The sequence below is a fragment of the Carcharodon carcharias genome, chromosome 1 (genome assembly GCF_017639515.1).
Source record: "Carcharodon carcharias isolate sCarCar2 chromosome 1, sCarCar2.pri, whole genome shotgun sequence".
Classification (NCBI taxonomy): Eukaryota; Metazoa; Chordata; class Chondrichthyes; order Lamniformes; family Lamnidae; genus Carcharodon; species Carcharodon carcharias.
Genome location: NC_054467.1, coordinates 254,588,967 through 254,609,656, shown reverse-complemented (window position 1 = coordinate 254,609,656; position 20,690 = coordinate 254,588,967). Strand labels below are relative to the sequence as shown.

At 45.4% G+C, this 20,690-nt stretch overlaps 1 protein-coding gene across 1 annotated transcript in view; it reads left to right on the top strand.

Moving 5' to 3' along the window:
• sema4f (sema domain, immunoglobulin domain (Ig), transmembrane domain (TM) and short cytoplasmic domain, (semaphorin) 4F) overlaps positions 1 to 20,690 on the top strand; it is a 262,102-nt gene that overhangs the window by 214,895 nt on the left and 26,517 nt on the right. The window contains exons 11-13 of the mRNA XM_041197038.1: positions 656 to 866; positions 5,420 to 5,529; positions 19,187 to 19,350. Of these exons, the coding sequence (XP_041052972.1) occupies positions 656 to 866; positions 5,420 to 5,529; positions 19,187 to 19,350 (485 nt within the window). The remainder of the gene's footprint in view (positions 1 to 655; positions 867 to 5,419; positions 5,530 to 19,186; positions 19,351 to 20,690) is intronic.

The window sequence follows — 20,690 nt, the reverse complement described above, 5'->3', positions numbered from 1 at the left end:
GGCTTACTGATTGATAGTGTGAGGGAGCTGGGTTAACATCCGTAAAGATACTGCCTAACAGTAATTAGCATTGGTGGATGGTGACATAGTGGTTATGTTACTGGACAAGTGATCCAGAGATCCAGATGAGTGACCCTGAGACTTGAGTTCAAACCCTACCATGGCAGCTGAGGGAATTTAACATTCAAATAGTTATTAAATCTGGAATAAAATGCTAGTCTCATTAAGAATGATGATGAAACTAACAGATTGTCATTAAATCTGTCCTGTTGACTAATGTTCTTCAGGGCAGAAATCTGCTGTCCTTACCCAGCTTGATTTACTTGTGACTCCAGACCCACAGCAGTGTGGTTGACTTTTAACTGCCCTCTGAAATGGCCTAGCAAGCCAATCAGTTGAATCAAACCAATTTAGGGGGGAAAAAGGTATTGTGGGTGTACCTTCACCACACGGACTGCAGTGATTCAAGAAGATGGCTCACCACCAACTTTTCTAGAGTAAGCAGGGATGGGCAATAAATGCTGGGCTTGCCAGCGATGTTCATATCTCAAGAATGAATCTTTTTAAAAATCAGTAAAGATCCCGGAATTACTGAATATCAGAAACTCAAGTGCTACTGAAAATAATTATTCTTTTTTTAAAATTTTTTATTCAGTGCATCAGTACCCAGTTGAAGGAGAGAGGCTATAAAACATCCTTGGATCTGCCAGATAACGTGCTGATGTTTATTCGAGATCATCTCCTGATGGCTGATTGTATTCATCCAATTGGTGGGAAGCCACTCCTTATTATGAGGGACACTCTGTATTCTAAGATCATTGTCCAGAAAGTGAATGCCAGGACTGAGCTATTCTACTTGGGTACAGGTGAGGAACTATAATCTGTCTTCACATATGTCTATGGTTTTCTTTCTGTCCTGTTATTTGGAATCTAACTAAACTGAATGATCTACCTCCCTGACTGTGTACTTGGAAGGGCTGTATATTGTAATACTGCCCTTCTGCCCCTGGAATATAGATTAGATCCTGATTAAGCAAAAGTCTTCTCTTTCTGATTTTGTAAAATCCTGGCCATGTCCTTTGTGGTATTGCACTTTGCTGCACTCAGAATTAAGCTTTACTGAAATCGTCACAATGATACTGGCATTGTACCACATAAGAAACTGTAGAATTAGTTGTTGTTAGCAACTAACAGTGGCAGAAGGACTGTCATAGTTGGTCTCAAACAGTAGTAACAGTCCTATTGCTGCCCCAGCTAGGCAAGAGAGGAAAGAATTTACCAGGATTTTTAATGTCAGTTGCTACCCTTTGACTGTACCTCTTTTGTGTCTTATATGTCTGGTTAGGCATCGCTGTGACATAGCGATCATCTTTAGAGTGTTATTTTATCTCCATTGTCTCTTTTAAAAGAAGCTTTATACCCTGGGTGAGAAGTCAGTTGATACATTTCACAGTCTTAGCTAGGAGCACCTCCCTAACTCTCAGTTGAAGGTCATTATTTTGAAGACTTGCATTTTATGAAGACTTGCAGTTTTTTTATTTTTCCTAAACTCAACACTTCCCTGGTGACACAGGGAGAATTAAAGCTTCACCAGCCGAGCCTTGTCCTATTGCTCCATATAGTACATCAGACGATTGGTAAGCAGAGGACACAGATTTAAAATATTTGGCAAAATAATCAGGAGATGAGGAGAATTTACTTTATGCAGCAGTTGTTATAATCTGTGATGCGCTGCCTGAAAGAATAGTGGGAGCTGATTCAATTGTAACTCTCAAAAGGAGATTGGACATATACTTGAAAAGGAAAAATTTGCAGACTATGGGGAATGATCAGGGGACTGGATCTGATTGGATAGCTCTTTTCAAAGAGCTGGCACAGGCACGATAGGCTGAATGCTCTGTCTGTGCAATATAATTCTTCAAGTTTAAATATGCTAATGATGCAGTAACGGTCTAGGTGATTATATTTCGAGAAGCATAATATGCAGTCATCTACTGTAGATTCAGAAGTAAACTCTGGGGACTGACTTTTCGCCATGGAAGCAGGAAACGAATGGGATTGTTTTTGGGTCAAAATCCCGCCTTTGAAGGGAGTAGGGGGACTGACTAAAGTTAAGATTTTCATGTGGGTGAGCCCTTAATTGGCGGTAAACCCGTTTCCTGTCCATGTAGGGCATTGGGCAAACTCTGGAGGGCCACTTGGAGGCCTTTCAGCTTCAGAAAAGTATCTGGCTACAGTACAAGGTAAGTACTAGGCGGGCACCTCAATTAGAGGGTGCCCTCTCAGCCAGTTTTTAATAAACTTTAATAAAAAAAGCAGCAGGGCAAGGGAGCTCTTTTTACAGTGTGATCTTTGGCTGTACTTCCACCCAGGCGGCAGAGAGGACCTGTAGGCCTGCCAGGAGCGCCCAGCCTGCCGCTAGGTTCCTACCTCAAGGCAGTTGAACTGCCTCCCGTGTGTTGGGAAACTGGAGGCTGGCTGGAAAATCCTTTTAACAAGGCATTTAATGAGCCTAATTGCCTGCCCGCCCTCTGGGCCCTAAACTCATCTCCCAGAAAATGGCTGGCACCAGGACCTTTGGGGGTCCCCAAAAATTCAGCCTTGTATCTCTGAGCTACAATGACCAGGAAAGGCCCAGTCTCAATCCCCAGTTGTTGCTGAGTAAACTGATCTCAGTTGGATTAAAGTTCAGGTGCATAGTCGACAATAACACCCAGGAATGGAAGGAAAACTTGCACAGGGCTCCTGATCTCCATCACAATTTGGTTACCGCCCATTTGCTGGAAAGTATGTGAGTGGATATCAGATTAGGATTAGGTTGGCTAAAATGTCCTTCGCTGTCTGGTAACATGCCTGCATTTCCTGTCAAGGTTCACAAATGAACAGTGGGCACTTGAGCAACATCAATGCCAGAGCAACTGTATCCCAGCAAAGGAATCAGTACTTCTTGGGGAAAAAGGTAGAGGTACAGTGGAAGAGTAATGCAGTACGGCGTTGTGTATAATAAGACATGTTAGAGTCTCCATCTTGTTTAGAGAGGTACCAACAGAGCATCTCCCTGAAACGAGGGAAAGGAAATTGACAGGAATATTGTTGGAGGCTCCTCTTTAATGAAACTGCTCAGTTAGAGGAACAAGAAGATTGCAAATATTTTTAAAAAGGAAGAGCTTGCATTTAGATAGCATCTTAAAAGCAATCTGGAGCCCTCTCCGAATACAGTTAATGTTTCCAGTTGTTACCCTTCTTCATAAGTCAGTGAGACACTGGAGATCTGAAAGAGGAAGCATGTACTGCAGTCCGATGACAAGTCTCAAACTGAAACATCAGCCTAGCTACTTCTCTTTTTTAATACAGCATTCATGTTCTTATTGCATCATAGCTGTTTGCTTCAGAATGGTAGAGAAGACTGGAGGGAATGACCTACGTTGTTAGCTGGGATCTAAAAGTGACTGCGTGATCCAGGAAAGAGGGGCAGGGGTGTCAGTGGTTTATAAGAATTCTCGATGTCTGAGTACCATGGATTGACTGTACATGAATCTCCTTCAATCACTGTCACCCAAAGGGTAATGTTAGCAATGCCCAACACTTGGTGGCATAGTGGTAATGTCACTGGACTAATAATCTAGAGGCCCAGGCTAATGCTGTGGGGATGCAGGTTCAGATCCCACCATGACAGCTGGCGGAATTTAAACTCATTGAATGAAAACTAGTCTCAGTAATGGTGACCATTAAACCATCATTGTCGTAAAAATCCAAGCGGTTCACTAATGTCCTTTAGGGAAGGAAGTCTGCCGTCCTTACCTGGCTTGGCCTGCATGTGATTCCAGATCTGCAGCAATGTGGTTGACTCTGAACTATCCTCTGAAATGACCTGGCAAGCCACTCGGTTCAAGGGCAATTAGGGATGGGCAACAAATGCTGGCCTTGCCTGTGGCCCCCACATCCCATGAAAGAATAAAAAAAGTTGCAGTTGTTGAATGGTGACAGTACAGAAGGGGGTTATTTGGGTCTCTGCTGACTCTATGCAAGCTCAATTTAATTCGTTCTTCTGTCCTTTTTTCATAATCCTGCAATTGTTTTCCTTTCAGCTGATTATCCAATTTCCCTTTTGACAGGCACGTTGAGTCAGACTTCACCACACACTGAGGCAGTGCATGTACATTCCAGACCCTAATCACTCACTGCGTAAAAAAAAATGTTTTTCCACATGTTGCCTTTGGTTCTTTTGTCAACCACCTTAAATCTGTGTTATAAATAAAAACAAAAAATACTGGAAATTCACAGCAGGTCTGGCAGCATCAGTGGAGAGAGTTAACATTTCAGGTCAATGACCTGTATCCTCTGGTTCTTGACCCTTCTGTCTGCCAAAGGAAACATTTTTTTTTCTATCTACTCTGTCCAGACCCCTCATGATTTTTTAAATTCATTTATGGGATGTGGGCATCGCTAGATAGGCCAGCATTTATTGCCCAACCTGAATTGCTCTTGAGCCAGTGTTGGCGAACGGTCTTCTTGAACTGCTGCAGTCCACATGGTGTAGGTACACTCACATTGCTTTTAGGGAGGGATTTTGTGCTCTTCTGTCAAATCAACCTCATTGATCTCTTTCAGAAGAACTTCTCCAATCTTTTCATGTAACTGAGATCACTCATCACTGGAATCATTCTCATAATTCTTTTCTGCACCCTCCCTAAGGCCTTAACATCTTTCCTAAAGTGTGGTGCCCAGAACTGAGAACAATACCCAGTGGTTTATAGGAGGTGGGAAACCCCCCCCATTATGGAAAACTTTGAAAACCAGAGGTCCAAAATCACTTGGTCCTCCCAAGAATGTTACAATCATCACAGGTCACATCTCAAATTATTTTGGTGGGGGCAGTGGCGTAGTGGTATTGTCACTGGACTAGTATTGCAGAGACAAAAACAGAATTACCTGGAAAAACTCAGCAGGTCTGGCAGCATCGGCGGAGAAGAAAAGAGTTGACGTTTCGAGTCCTCATGACCCTTCAACAGAACTGATAGTATTGCAGAGACGCAGGGTAAAGCTCTGGGGACGTGGGTTCAAATCCCACCATGGCAGATGGTGAAATTTGAATTCAATAACAAAAAATCTGGAATTAAAAGTGACTGTGGAGACCATGAAACCATTGCCAATTGTTGTAAAAATCCATCTGGTTCACTAATGTCCTTTAGGGAGGGATATCTGCCATCCTTACCTGGTCGAGCCTACATGTGACTCCAGGCCTACAACAATGTGGTTGACTCTTAAATGCCCTCTGAACAAGGGCAGTTAGGGATGGGCAATAAATACTGGCCTAACCAGTGATGCTCACATCCCATGAACAAATAAAAAAAACTACATTATCCTAAATTGTGCTTTACTTGAGAATAATTTAGCCTTGTTTGGTGCTTTGATATAGAAACTGGACATTTACACAAAGCAGTCAGAAGTGGCTCCAAAACCCATGTGGTGGAGGACTATGTAGTCTTCAAGAAAGATGAGAAAGTTCTGAACATTGCAGTACACAAGGTAAGGAACCCAGCAAATCACAAGGCTATCAAAACTTGCAGGACACACCTTACTAGCAATCTTGAAAATATAGATGGACCAAGTGATGGCCACTCAGTGCATCAATCTCACTGCTTCTGTGTATGATATAATGTGTATTATATACTCTGTTCCACTGTGACCGGATTTTTGTTGATATGAATTAGGAGCAGGAGTAGGCCACTTGGCCCCTCGGCTCTGCTCCACGAATCAATAAGATCATGGCTGATCTGATTGTTATCTCAACCTACCCTGATAACCTTTCACCCCCTTGCTTATGAAGAATCTATCTAGCTCAGCCTTAAAAATATTCAAAGACTCTGCTTCCACCACCTTTTGAGGAAGAGTATTCCAAAGGCTCACGACCCTCTGACAAGGAATATTTCTCATCTCTAACTTAAATGGGCGACCCCTTTTTTAAACAGTGACTCCAAGTCCCACAAGGCGAAACATCCTTTCCATATCCATCCTCTTGACACCCCTCAGGATCTTGTATGATTCAATCAAGTCACCTCTTCCTCTTCTAAACTCCAGCAAATACAAGTCCACTCTTTCCTCATAAGACAAACTTCCCATTCCAAATATTAGTTGAGTAAACATTCTCCAACCTGCTTCTAATGCATTTGCAACCTTCCTTACTAAGGGGACCAGTACTGTACACAGTACTCCAGATGTGGTCTCACCAATGTCCAGTATAACTGAAGCATAACCTCTCTACTTTTGTATCCGATTCCCCTCGCAATAAGCAATGACATTCTACTAACTTTCCTAATTACTTGCTGTACATATACATTCACAGAAACTAGGAGCAGGAGTAGGCCATTCACCCCTTCGAGCCTGCCCCGCCATTCAATATGATCATGGCTGATCCTCTATCTCAACACCATATTTCCACTTTCTCTCCATACCCCTTGCGAATTTGTGATTCATGCACAAGGACACCCTGATCCCTCTGCATCTCGGAGCTGTGCAATCTCTCATCATTTAGATGATATGCATTTTGTTTATTCTTCCTGCCAAAATGGGCAGTTCCACATTTTCTGACATTATACTCCATTTGCCATAACTTTGCAAATTCATTTAACCTATCTATACCCCTTTGTAGCCTCCTTATGTCCCCTTCACAACTTATTTTCCTACCTACCTTTGGATCATCAGTTTAACTCACCACACGTGCATTCATAGAAACTAGGAGCAGGAGTAGGCCATTCCCCACTTCGAGCCTGCCCTGCCATTCAGTATGATCATGGCTGATTCTCTATCTCAACACTATATTTACTCTTTCTCTCCATACCCCTTGATGCCCCTAATATCCAAAAAATTATCAATTTCTTTCTTGAATATACTCAGTAACCCGGCCTGCACAGCCTTCTGTGGTAGAGAATTCCACAGGCTGACCACCCTCTGAGTGAAGGTATTTTTCCTCATCTCAGTCCTAAATGGCCTGCCCTGTGCCCTGAGCCTGTCACCCCTGGTTCTAGACTCCCCAACCAGGGGAAACCTCCTCCCTGCATTCAGTCTGTCAGCCCAGTTAGAATTTTATACAGTTCAATCAGATCCCCTCTCATTCTTCCAAACTCTAGTGAATACAGGCCCAGTTGAACCAATCTTTCCTCATACGACAGTCCTGCCACCCCCAGTATCAGCCTAGTGAACCTTTGCTGCACTCCCTCTATGGCAAGTATATCCCTTCTTAGATAGGGAGACCAAAACTGCACACAATACTCCAGGTGTGGTCTCACCAAGGCCTTGTATAACTGCAGTAAGACACCCCTATTTCTGAACTCAAATCCTCTTGCAATGAAGCCCAACATGCCATTTGCCTTCCTAGTTGCTTGCTGCACCTACCTGTTTACTTTCATTGACTGGTGTACAAGGATGCACAGATCCCTTTGTACATCCACATTATCCAATATATCACCATTTAAATAATATTCTGCCTTTCTGTTTTTCACACCAAAGTGTATAACTTCACATTCATCCACGTTATACTGCATCTGCTGTGTGTTTGCCTGCACAGACAATTTGTCTAAATTGTCCTGAAGCCTCCTTACAACTCACAACCCTGCCTAGTTTTGTGTTGTCAGCAAACTTGGAAATATTGCATTTGGTTTCCTCATCCAAGTCACATATCGTGAATAGCTGGGGCCCAAGCACTGACCCCGATGGTACACCACTGCCTGCCATCCGGAAAAAGACCCATTTATTCCCACTCTCTTTTTCCAGTGTCAACCACTTCTAAATCCATGCCAGTATATTACCCCTGACCCCATGTGCTTTAATTTTGCCCATTAGCCTCTTATGTGGGACCTTATGAAGAATCTTCTTGAAACCCAAATACACTACATCCACTGGTTTTCCCTTATCTATTCTACTAGTTACATCCTCTAAAAAGTCCAGTAGATTAGGTAAGCATGATTCCCCTTTCATAAACCCATGCTGACTTTGCCTAATCCCGTTAATGCTTTCCAAGTCTTCTGTAACCACGTCTTTTATAATAGATTCTAGCATTTTCCCCACAACTGATCCCAGATTGACTACCCTCTGGGTGAGGAGATTCCTCCTCGTCTCTCTTTTAAACGTAGGCCCCCTTGCTCTGAGATTATGCCCTCTGGTCCTAGACTCTCCCACAGGGGGAAACAGCCTCTCAGCATCTACCCTATCAAGCCCCCTAAGAATCTTATGTTTCGGTACTAACTGGTCCGTAATTCTCTGTTTTTTTCTCTTCCTCCTTTTTTAAATAGTGGGGTTATGTTTGCCACCCTCCAATCTGTAGGAACTGCTCCAGAGTCTATAGAATTTTGGAAGATGACCACCAATGCATCCAACGTTTCCAGGGCCACTTCCTTTAGTACTCTGGTGTGTAGATTATCAGGCCCTGGGGATTTTTCAGCTTTGAACCCCATTAATTTCTCTAGCACCATTTTTTTTTACTAATACTGATTTTCTTCAATTCATCCCTCTCACTAGACCCTTGGTTCCATAACATTTCTGGGAAATTATTTGTGTCCTCTTTTGTGAAGACAGAACCAAAATATGTGTTCAATTCTTCTGCCATTTCTTTGTTCCCCATTATAATTTTCCCTGTTTCTGACTGTAAGGGACCTACATTTGCCTTTGTTAATCTTTTTCTCTTCACATATTTATAGAAGCTTTTACAGTCAGCTTTTATGTTCCCTGCAAGTTTACTCTCATGTTCTATTCTAGTAGAACCTTCCCCTCCGCAGTGATGGGGCAGGGGTTCGAGAAAGGTCCAAATGAGGCAGGAATGTTTGTGTAGGTTCTGTTTTCTTGGCAGGCTAAATACTCAGTCTCAGGAGGTAGGTCATGAAACTAACTCTTTCGGTGGTACCCCTAGCCACGTTAGATGCACTGGCAAAGTTTACAATATAATTGGGTTATTCTGAACAAACTCCTGAGGGATAGCTTCACACAAAGCTTGGCCACAGTTGAACATTAACTTGCTGGACCATTAATGCATCACATTGAGCCATGAGTTAAGAGACTCATGAGTCATGTAATATCCTGCACTTGAAATCTTCTCTTCCATCATTTAATTGGTAAGGAAATCATTGAATCGTAGAATGGTTACAGCATTGAAGGAGGTCTTTTGGCCCGTCAAGTCTGCAATGGTGTTCTACAAAAGGCATTTAGCTAATCCCACTTAATGTTCCCTAGAAGTGTAATTTGTTTTTCATCAGATGCTTATCCAATTCCCTTTTGAAAGTATCTGGTTCTCAATCCTTCCATCAATGATAATAGTTTAATTCCATCTACTCTGGATAGACCCCCCATGATCTTAAACTTCTCCTACCAAATCTCCTCTCAACCATGGGTGGAATTGTCCATGCACACTAGTGTCGGGCGTGCTTGGCAGCACGAGTGGACAATATGGCGAGAAGGCCAAAAATCGGTTTCATGACAGTGTGAAATCAGTTTGCATTCATCCGCTCAGCCCATCGATGGCAGGCCACATTTCCTGCCGTCGGACGTAGGGAACCTCATTGTAATACATCTGCATATCATTATAAGGCCAGGCCATCTGAATCATATTACTCTCCCCCCCCCCCCCAACTAGATGAATTGTCCACCACGCTGACAGTATGTGTAAGGTGTGCACTTGGCGGGCTGCAATTCGAGGTGAACTCAGAGGTTAGTGCACAGTAACATTGTGCAGCACTTGCGAGGGTCGCCTTTTGTTCTTCAAGATTGAGGCGTGTTGGAGGTGTGGCAGCAAGGGCCTGCAGTTGAGGCGCATTTGGTGGGGGTCAAGGGCTTCCCTGTGGTTGAAGGTAGTGCACAAGCACATGTGGGTTGGGGGGAAGGAAAGCGGCCACCCATTAGGGAAACTTTGTATAAAGTGATCATTCCTCTGCAGCTGGGGCAGTTCAGATGCAGCCACATTGACATGCATGGAGTCAAGCCTCTAGCTTATCTGCTCACTCGAGCAACGCAGAGGCATGAAAGTGTCACAAAGTGCTCCACAGCTTTTCACCCATGGGCACAGACTGCAAATGAGCATTTTAGTGGACTAGTTGGATGACTAGACATGTGGTAATATCTCCTTGCTGAAGCTGGCCATGTGCAGCCTTGCAGTGCAGGTTAGGAGAATGACTGTGCCTGCCTGAGAGCACAGCATGCAGTTCAATGGGCAAGGTGGAGTCGGGGGAGGTGGTTGCGGTTTCAGGCAGCCATGCAGCGCACTAACTCCGGCCATTCAAGTGGTGGCCAGCAGTCTCCAGGATGTGTTAAGGGGCCTTCAGACTTAACCAAGTCCTTAATATACCCAAGCTAACCCATGTGTCTGTCTCTCTTTCGTCCTGCACGAGAAGTACATCAGAAGCATGGAGTCTGGTGAACTAGTTGTATGCCTTGTGGTGTACAGAGAGCTGAGACAACAGAGAAGAGGGTGACAGAGGCGCCTGGCTGCGCAGAGGGAGGAGCAGCACCCTTGGGAATAAGGGGCGACTGGGTCTCCTGCACATGCTGCTGAAGAACCACAGCAAGCAGTCGTTGGCACCTAGCTAGACTCAGGGCCTATGGACGCCGCCTTTCATGCTTACAGATGACTGACGACCAGTGTCGCTGCAGACTGCACATGTCTAGGGAACTGCCAGCGACTTCATAATTTGGCGCCGTAGGGACATGGAGGGCACCACTGCCAGTGGACATGAAAATGACCGTGGCGCTCAATTTTTACCCAGTGGCTCCTTTCAGGGCCCCACAGGTGATCTCACAAGCCTCCACTCACAAATGCATCCATAAGGTCACGGATGCCATCTTCGCAAGGGCACACAACTTGTGCATTTCGCCTGGCCTGAGAACAATTGGATTTGCCCAGATCTCGGGTTTCCCACAGGTGCAAAGCGGTAGACTGCACTCATGTGGCACTCAGGTCTCCTTTGTAACAAAGGGTGAGTTATGTCAACCGCAAGGGCTTCCATTCGCTGAATGTGCAGCTGGTGTGTGACCACCTCAGGGGATCCCTGCAGGTCTGTGCATGATTTCCAGGGAGTGCCAACGCCTGCTACATTCTCAGTCAGTCATCGATCCCTGACTTCTTCCAGGGTCCACAGAGGGTGCAGGATTGGCTCCTTGAGGACAAGGGCAACCCGCAGACGATGTGGCTGACGATACCCGTGCGGCGGCCTCAGACTGCAGCCGAGCGATGCCATAATGAGGTTCATGCTGCAGCTCACAGCTTGGTGGAGCAAACAATCGGGATGTTGAAAATGAGGTTCCGGTGGCTGGAATGGTCTGGCGGAGCCCACATTCGATGTCACACAACGTCGTTGCCTGCTGAACCCTTTACAACCTGGCACTGTAATGGGGAGAGGACCTGACTGAGGAGGAGGTGCAGGAGCTGGAGGTCTCCTGCGACGAGGAGGACATTGATGGTGATGAGGGTGAGGATGTCCTTGAAGGCAGTGATGAGGATCTTGCACTGGTCAGACAAGGCAGGCACGCTTGGGAGGCCCTCATAGCTTGTAGATTTGTGGAGGATGATGACGACATGCAATGAGGAGACTCCAGTCTGGCTTATGGCAGTGCACATACCCTCTGTGATACTGCTCCTATCATTGAGACACAGTGGAGATGCTAATAGTCACTCAATTGCAGGAGGATAGTGACAACATGCTGTGAGTACACTCCATAGATCTTCACATAGCGTCTGAGAATACCTGACTCCTATCTGCCTGAGGCAGATCAGGATCATATCATGCAGATGCAACGATGAAACTTTAAAAGCACCTGATCCTTTGTCCGCCTTCAGCACCTGAGCCCTTCAGGAGCGCAGTGTCACTGGTCACAGATGCTGACGAGATGGGGGCCAGCCCCACCTTGAAGGTGCTGAAAGTACACCAAGAGAATGACGGAACTCTGTGACGGCTGCCCATGACATTCTGTCAGCAATGCCGAGCGCCATCGAGGTGGCGCCATGGGTAATGTCTCCAGGGTGTTTAAGGCTGCACCATCACTTCGATCTGAAGGCTGCGCATTGCATAGTGAAGAGCTGCTGGACTGAGACACCTGCCTTCATCTTGTGTGGGAAGTTTTCGCATCTGAGCGGCAGGACCACTGCTCATCAGAACAAGGAGCCATAGCCAGGGAGACATTGTTGGAAGTTTATTTACAATAGTGAACATTAAGTACAAGTGATTAACACCCATATATAAAAACAAAAAACTACTAGATAAAAACAAAAAACTGCGGATGCTGGAAATCCAAAACAAAAACAGAATTACCTGGAAAAACTCAGCAGGTCTGGCCGCATCGGCGGAGAAGAAAAGAGTTGACGTTTCTAGTCCTCATGACCCTTCAACAGAACAGAAGGGTCTGTTGAAGAGTCATGAGGACTTGAAATGTCAACTCTTTTCTTCTCTGCCGATGCTGCCAGACATGCTGAGTTTTTCCAGGTAATTCTGATTAACACCCATGCCCAGGCTGTGCAGCTACATCTTCCTAACCTTTCTAAGCCTGCCGCTACGTCTTGGTGCTCCCCGGACATCCACAGTGGAGGTTGAGGCAGCCTGCTGACTGCTACGCCCTGTTGTCTGTGATGACCTTGGCGGGTGTCCTCTGGAGGGCCCTGGCCTGCTTTTGGGGTCATGCTGTCTGGCAGTGGCACCCTCCTCGGCCTGTGGAGCTGGAGCTGCAGGAAGAGGGGATTCGGAGGGGCCGAACACTTGGAGTCACTTCGATGAATAGCCCCGCGGGGTACAGCTGTTGAGCCTTCTCCCCTATGGGTGCCCAAGGGCCCCTGGCTGACTCTGTGAGGAGAATGGGTGGGTGGAGTGAGGTTGAGCTGCCCCGTGCCCCTCTCGTGTACACACTGTTGGAGGCCAACTATAGTGTCGGCAATGGAGTTCAGCTTGCGCAGCAGCGACAAGGTTTCCATGGCAGCTTCCATCCTACCAATGTTGACCTCGGTGCGTTGGCATGCCTTGCTACCAGCTCAGCACGAAGATGGGTGGACTCCTGCATCATGCCTTGCAATCTGAGGAGTGCAGTGGACATCCCTTCCTGATTTTCCCAAGCTTGCCTTTGCAGCTCCAGCCACTGAGACATGACCAAGTCAAGAGGCTCGTCATCTGACTCGGACTCAGCAAATATCTGGCCTCCAGCAGTCCTTCGAGTGCCGGACACCTGGGAAGTCTCTTCCGCCACCTGCAATGGATCAGACAGTGCGATGTGCTCACCAGGTTGTGACCCCGTGTCTATTCTAAAGCTAGGTCCCACTGAGGTGTGTCTCTGCGCTGGTGGAGGATGTGGATGAGCGCTGTGAAGGGTCATCATCAAGGAGGGTGCCCCTTCAGATTCTTCTTCAGAGGTTTCCTCGGGCTTGACTGGAGGCCCTGGGTCGAGGGCTCTGTCAGCTGGTTCTAAGATGTGCCTGTGAAAACAAGGAGAAATAATTAGTGCTTGGCAGTGACCTGTGAAACAGGTATGGTCCAGATCTGCGCCGGCCAGCTGGATGGCTCTGTTTTCAAAGTCCATGAGGACCTTGATTTCAGGCATTCCTCCAAAGGTCAGGTACCTCGCTCTTGTGTGACAGCTTGTCCTGTATGAATAGAGATGGAACGAGTGTAAGCAGAATGTCTGCAAGCCAGATGACAAGTATACATAAGAACACAATAAATAGGAACAGGAGTAGACCATTCAGCCCCTTGAGCCTGCTCTGCTATTCAATAAAATCATGGCTGATCCTCTTATGTTTCAATTTCCACATTCCCATCTAACCCTGATAACCTTTGATTCCCTTGCCTAACAAGAATCTATCTACCTCTGCCTTAAAAATGTTCATTGACACCACCTCCACCTTCTGAGGTAGAGTTCCGAACGCATGCAACTCTCTGAGAGAAAAAAATTCTCCTAATCTCTGTCCTAAAAGAGTGACCCCTAATTTTAAAACAGTGCCCCTTAGTTCTGGACTCACCCACAAGAGCACCCACATCTACCTTGTCAAAGCCGTTCAGGATCTTGTGTACTTAAATCAAATCACCCCTCACTCTTCTAAACTCCAGTGGAAACAAGCCCAGTCTGTCCAACCTTTCCTCATAAGACAACCCACTCATTCCAGGTATCAATCCAGTAAACCTCCTCTGAACCACCTCCAATGCATTACATCCTTCGTTAAATAAGGAGACCAAAACTGCACACAGCATTCGAGGTGCAGTCTCACCAATGCCCTGTATAACTGAAGCATAACATCCTTACTTTTATGTTCAATCCCTCTCGTAATAAAGGATAGCATTCCATTTGTCTTAATTACTTGCTGTACCTGCATACTAAATTTTTGTGACTCGTACTAGAACACCTAAATCCCTCTGCACCTCAGAATTATGCAGCCATTCTCCATTTAAGTAATACTCTGCTTTTTTGTTCTTCCTGCTAAAGTGAACAACTTTACATTTTCCCACATTAAACTACATTTGCCAGATCTTTTTCCATTCACTCAACCTAGCTATATCTATTTGCAATCTCCTCATCACCTCTTCACAACATACTTTCCTACCTACCTTTGTGTCATCTGCAAATTTAGCTACCATGTTTTCACTGCCCTCTGACAGTACCACTATGACACTGTCTCTCCGACAATCTATTGCCATTGCTAATTGTCCTTGAGAAGGTGGTGGTGAGCCACCTTTTTGAACTGCTGCTGTCCATCTTCAGCCAGAAGTGCTGAGTGGATGATCCATCTCAGCCTCCTCTGCAGGTCCCCAGCATCATGGATACCAGTCTTCAGCCAATTCGATTCACTCCATGTGATATCAAGAAATGGCTAAAGGCACTGAATACTTCAAAGGTCATGGGCTCTATCAACAGTTGACCAATAGTACTGAAGACCTGTGCTCCAGAACTAGCTGGGCCTCTACCTGTTCTGGTGCAGCTGCCACACAGGCATCTACCCATCAATTTGTAGAACTGCCCAGGTAACACTTGTCCACAAAAAGCTGAACAGATCCAAACTGGGTAATTACCGCCCCATCAGTCTACTCTTGATCATCAACAACGCGAAGGTGTTTTTGAAAGCCCTACCAGGCGACAATTACACCAATAACCTAATCACCAACGCTCTGTTTGGGTTCTGCTAGGGCCACTCAGCTCCTGTCCTCACAACCTTGGTCCAAACATGGATAAAAGAACTGAACTCAAGCGTTAAGGTGATTGTGACTTCCCTTGACATGAAGGCAGCATTTGACTGAGTGTGGCATCACGGAACCTTGCAAAACTGAAGTCAGTGGAAATCAGGAGAACTCTTCACTAATTGGAGCCATATCTAATACAATGAAGATGGTTATGGTTGTTAGAGGCCAATCATCTCAGTTGAGGACATCACTGCAGGAGTTCCTCAGGATGGTGTCCTAGGCCCAACCATCTTCAGCTGCCTCATCAATGACCTTCCCTCCCGTATAAGATCAGAAGTGGCAGATAATTGCACAATGTTCAGTGCCATTCGTGACCCCATAGATACTGAAGCTGGATGAAAATCCTGAAATTCGTTCCTTAACAGCACTATGGGTGTACCTATATGGCATGGACTGCAGCAGTTTAACAAGGCGACTCCCCAGCACCTTCTCAAGGGCAATTGGGGATGGGCAACAAATGCTGGCCGAGCCAGCAATGCCCACATCCTCTGAAAAAATTTTATAAGTGTTTTGTAGGGACACCCACGATGCTGTTTGGGAGCGAGTTTCATGATTTTGACCCAACAATGTTGAAGGATTATGTGGACAATATATTTCCAAGTAACTGGAGCCCATGCATTTCCACGAATCTGAAGTCTCCTGTTCCCATTCTCATATCTCTTTTCTGAACCCTTTAAAGCCTTTGCATTCTTCCTGTAACGTGGTGCTTATAAATGGGCGCAATACTCCAGTTAAGGCCAAACCAGAGTTTTATAAATGTTAATCAATAGCTGCTTGCTTTTGTACACAATGCCCCTATTTAAAAGAGTTCAGAATTCTGGATGCCTTTTTAAACTATATTCTAACCTGCCGTGCCACATTCAACAATTTGTGCACATACAGCTCCAGGTCTCTGTTTCCGCATTCCTTAAGAGTTGTACCCTTTATTTTTATATTGCCTCTCCTTGTTCTTCTTTCCCAAGATGTATCACTTCACACAAATTGTGCCTTTTATGCCCAATACGCTCATTGATAAGCAGTGTTCCTGAAACCAACTTTTAGAGAACCCCACTGTACACCTTCCTCAAGTCTGAAAAACAACTATTCACTGCAACTCTGAAGAAAGTCCTATTGGACTTGAAATGTTAACTCTGCTTCTTTCTTCATAGATGCTGCCAGACCTCTTGAGTTTTTCCAGCACTTTTTATTTTTATTTCAGATCTCCAGCATTTGCTTTTATTTCGTGTTCACCACTATGTTTCCTTCATTCAGCCCACTTTTTATCCATGCTGCAACTATCCCTTTTACTCCATGGGCTTCAGCTTTATTAGAAAGCTTATTATGTGGTACTTTATCAAATGCCTTTTGGAAATCCATGTACACGTTGAAGAAATCCATGCTGGCTTTCCCTAATTAATCTAATTAGTTTCTCCAATTGACCATTAATTTTGTCCTGGATTATCGTTTCTAGAATCTTTCCTGCCACCGAGGTTAAAATGCCTGCCCTGTAGTTTCTGGATTTATCCTTATACCCACTTTTGAACAAGGCTGTAACATTTGTAATGCTCCAGTCCCCTGGCACCACCCCAATATCTGAGGATTGAGATTATGGCCATCACCTCTGCGATTTCCACCCTTACTTCCTCGGTATCCTTGAAAGCATCCAGACAAAGCAGCCCACTTGATCGGCACCCCATCCACCAACATAAACACTTACTCCCTTCACCACCGATGCAAAGTGGCAGCAGTGTGTACCATGTACAGGATCATCTTCTTATCGTGTCCACGGACAGTCTATACATGGCCCAGCCAGAACTGGACACATTTTTGCACCTTGTTGTTGAATTCGGCAAGATCTGCAACAGTGCAGGGTTCCTCTAGCGATAGGCATTGCAGGAGATGTTGCATAGTCTGTGGCTCAGTTCCACATTCACAAGTTGTCGGGCAGGTTGTATATCCCCATTTGCTTAGTGACACCTTTGAACAACCTACACCAGTCCTAAGTCTGTTAAGGCACTTCCAGGTTGCCCAGTTGCAATTAGCTCCTGGGGGAAGGCTTTCATCTGGTAGAATTTCCATCGCTGGGGGTTGTTTGAGACTGGCCAGCCGGTCTTTCTACAAGGCGATGCGGGCTTCAGATGGGGTTGATTGTAATGGAACAACACTGTTCATGAAGCGATTCTTTGACTTTAGGCGGCTGGATGTAGGTGTATGACCATATAGAGGGTGCCTCTCATCTGATGTTTGACGGAGTCGCTCTTTCTTGCTGGCTACCGTTCTTCTTATATCGGGGGAGCGATACCCGGTGGGATATATAGGCTGTTGGTGTTTGTTGGTTTTAAACAACCTGTGATAAGTCAGCAGCTTGCATTCAGAACGGCATCCATCTTCTTAGCATGAGTAGATCTTTCCCATGCAGGGCAGTCGTATTCGGCAGTGGAATAGCAAAGAGCAAGTGCACTGGTTCGCAATGTTTTCGAGCTTGCTTCCCATTTTGTGATAGTGAGCTTATTCAGGATGTTGTTTCGTGCGCTCACTTTTGCCTTTGTCTTTTCGATGTGGTTCTTGAAGGGTGCAGCATCTGTCAAGGGTGACTCCTAAGTAGATAGGGTGCTCGCAATGCCATAAGACCATAAAACATAGGAGCAGAAATTAGGCCATTCGGCCCATTGAGTCTGCTCCACCATTCAATCATGGCTGATAAGTTTCTCAACCCCATTCTCCCACCTTTTCCCTGTAACCTTTGACCCCCTTACCAATCAAGAACCTTTCTATCTCGGTCTTAAATACACTCAATGACTTGGCTTCCACAGCCTTCTGTGGCAATGAATTCCATTGATTCACCATTGTTTGGCTAAAAAAGTTTCTCCTCATCTCTGTTCTAAAAGGTCTTTCCTTTACTCTGTGCCCTCGGGTCCTAGTCTCCCCTACTATGGAAACATCTTCCCCACGTCCACTCTATCCAGACCTTTCAGTATTCTATAAGTTTCAATCAGATCCCCCCTCATCCTTCTAAACTCCATCGTATATAGACCCAGAGTCCTCAAACGTTAAGCTTTTCACTCCTGGGATCGTTCAGAATGTGTCAGTGTTGGTCCACACCAAGTTACTATAAGCTGGCATTTAACTTCACGGTTTCTGAGGTGGAATGCACAAACTTGTGTCTTCGATAGGTTTGCACGAAGGTGGTTTTCTTCATAGTAGGATGTTAGTCCCTCCAAGGCCTCAGAAAGCGTTTTCTCCACGGTGTTAAAATCAGTGCTTTGGGCAGTGACACATAAGTCATCAACATATATAAAACGGCTCATTCGGGTAGATGTTGTACAGCAGTGGAGCAAGCACGCTTCCCTGAGGAAGACCAATCTTCCGAATATACCACCTGCTGCGCTTCCCACTTAGTTCAACATAGAACCGGCGATTCTGAAGCATGCTTTCCAACAGCTCTGTTAAGTGAATATCTTTTGTCATCATCATGTACAGGATGCACTGCAGCAACTCACCAAGGCTCCTTTGCTAGCACCGCCCAAACCCAGGACCTCTGCCACCTAGAAGGATGAGGGTGGAGCCACACTGGAACACCACCAGCTGCAAGTTCCTCTCCAAGTCACACACTATCCTGACTTGGAACTACATCACTGTTCCTTCACTGCCACTGGGTCAAAATCCTGGAACTCACTCCTAACAGCACTATGGGTGCACCTATCCAGATGGACTGCAGAGGTTCAAGAAGCTGGCCCCCATCAGCCACTCAGCAGCATTTAGGGATGGGCAACAAATCTGATTCGGTTCTGGTGACTTATCAACTTATAAGTACAGCCAGCCTTTCAAATTCCTCCCCTTTATTAATTTTTAACACATCCAGTACCTCAACCACCCCCTCATTCACTATGACTTTGCAGCACCTTCTGAAATGTCTATATTCAGCCTGGTAGAAGAGCTTCATAAAGAAATTGGTAGTTGAGAAAGTGTTTGTGAGTGAATTTGTTACTGATACAGTTTGTTCCTTCCAGGAGTCTGTCTACGTTGGCTCAACTAGCAAGGTGGTTCAGCTTCCAGCAGTAAACTGCAGCAAGTATTCCCACTGTGAGGACTGCCTCCTGGCAAAGGATCCGTTATGCAACTGGGATACACAGAAATTGGAATGTGTTCGAATCAAGAGAACAACTGTTGAGGGGTGAGTAACAGTGGAAAAGCTGGATCTTCTCTCAAAACATGATTGAATTGCACCAGGACAAGCTTTTGAAGCAAAACTAAAAAAATGTAATTGAGAGAGTTGGGCTGCTTTTTAGGAGACATTTTTTATTTAGCGTATGCATAGTCACAGAGCCAAGCAATACCCATGTCAATGGCTAGATGGAGTTGTTTAATCCCATCTTCAAGTTTAGTCAGTGGACACTCCTCAACAATGTGAGTCATTGCAGTATAGATGCAGCCTTGGCAATCCCACTGATGTTCAGTGACTGCACAGAGGCCTTGGCCAGGGTTTAAAAGGGCCCACTGTCGCTTTGGGAGATCAAAGCCTGGTGGAAGAGTAATGGGGTCTATGATGAAAGAGTAGTTTCTAGTAGATATTTTCTCCTGCCAATCCTCCTGTCATCGGTCTTCAGCTGTTAGTCTTCAGCTTGGTAGGTATAACCATATGGGGTGGGGAGAGGGAAGGAGTACTTCTGGCAGGTTGAGGAGGTCATTGAGTAAGGGTAGAGTTGGGTTAGAGTAGACCTTCTCCAGCATTGCTTGTTGCAATTACCCTCTTGATTAGTGGGGAGAGAGAATGTTGCTCAGGACTTCGAGCCAGGGGAGGTGAGTTGGTTGCAGAATACCTGTAATGACGCTCATTACTGAGTTGCACATAGAGAAGTTTGATGTTAGCAGATTGCTACCATACTGAGGTGGCAGTGTTTTGCAGTTGAGTACACAATGGCAAGAGCAGAGGCTCTTAGGTCTTGGACTGAGACCCCCATGAGATTCAGGCCAGTTTACTTGAGGAGGTTGTTGCAAGTTTTTGCTTTTTCTGCAATCTTGATGAGGTGCTGTATGTACTTGAGGGTTCTGTCAATGATGACACCTAGATAAATAGAGTTGGGATTGTGCTTCAATCTCTGGACATCCAGGGTGATGTTCAGTACCCTTTTAGCGCTGGCATTGTGAAGGTGGAATGCAATAGAGACTGTTTTACTGGTGCTTGGCTTTGGCACCATGTCTTGCAGTAGTTGGCCAACTTTGCAATATTTTTTCTGGGGAGAGAAGCAACTAAGGGAAATAGTGGGAAGGTAAGCAGGCCGAATGGAAAAGGTTGTTGGCTAAATGGAGCCCCAGAAAATTCTTATGCTGGTTCAGTACAAACGTTTACGAATATACAAAATGTCGATCAGGAAGAGACCAGCTGGTCCACTAACCTGTTCCAAAGGATCGCATCGTGGAAAGTTATTGAATTGCGTCGCATGTATCTGCTTAAGTGACTGGAATTCAAAAATTCTTTTCCAGAGATCAGTTTTCTGCCCTCCTCCCATGAAG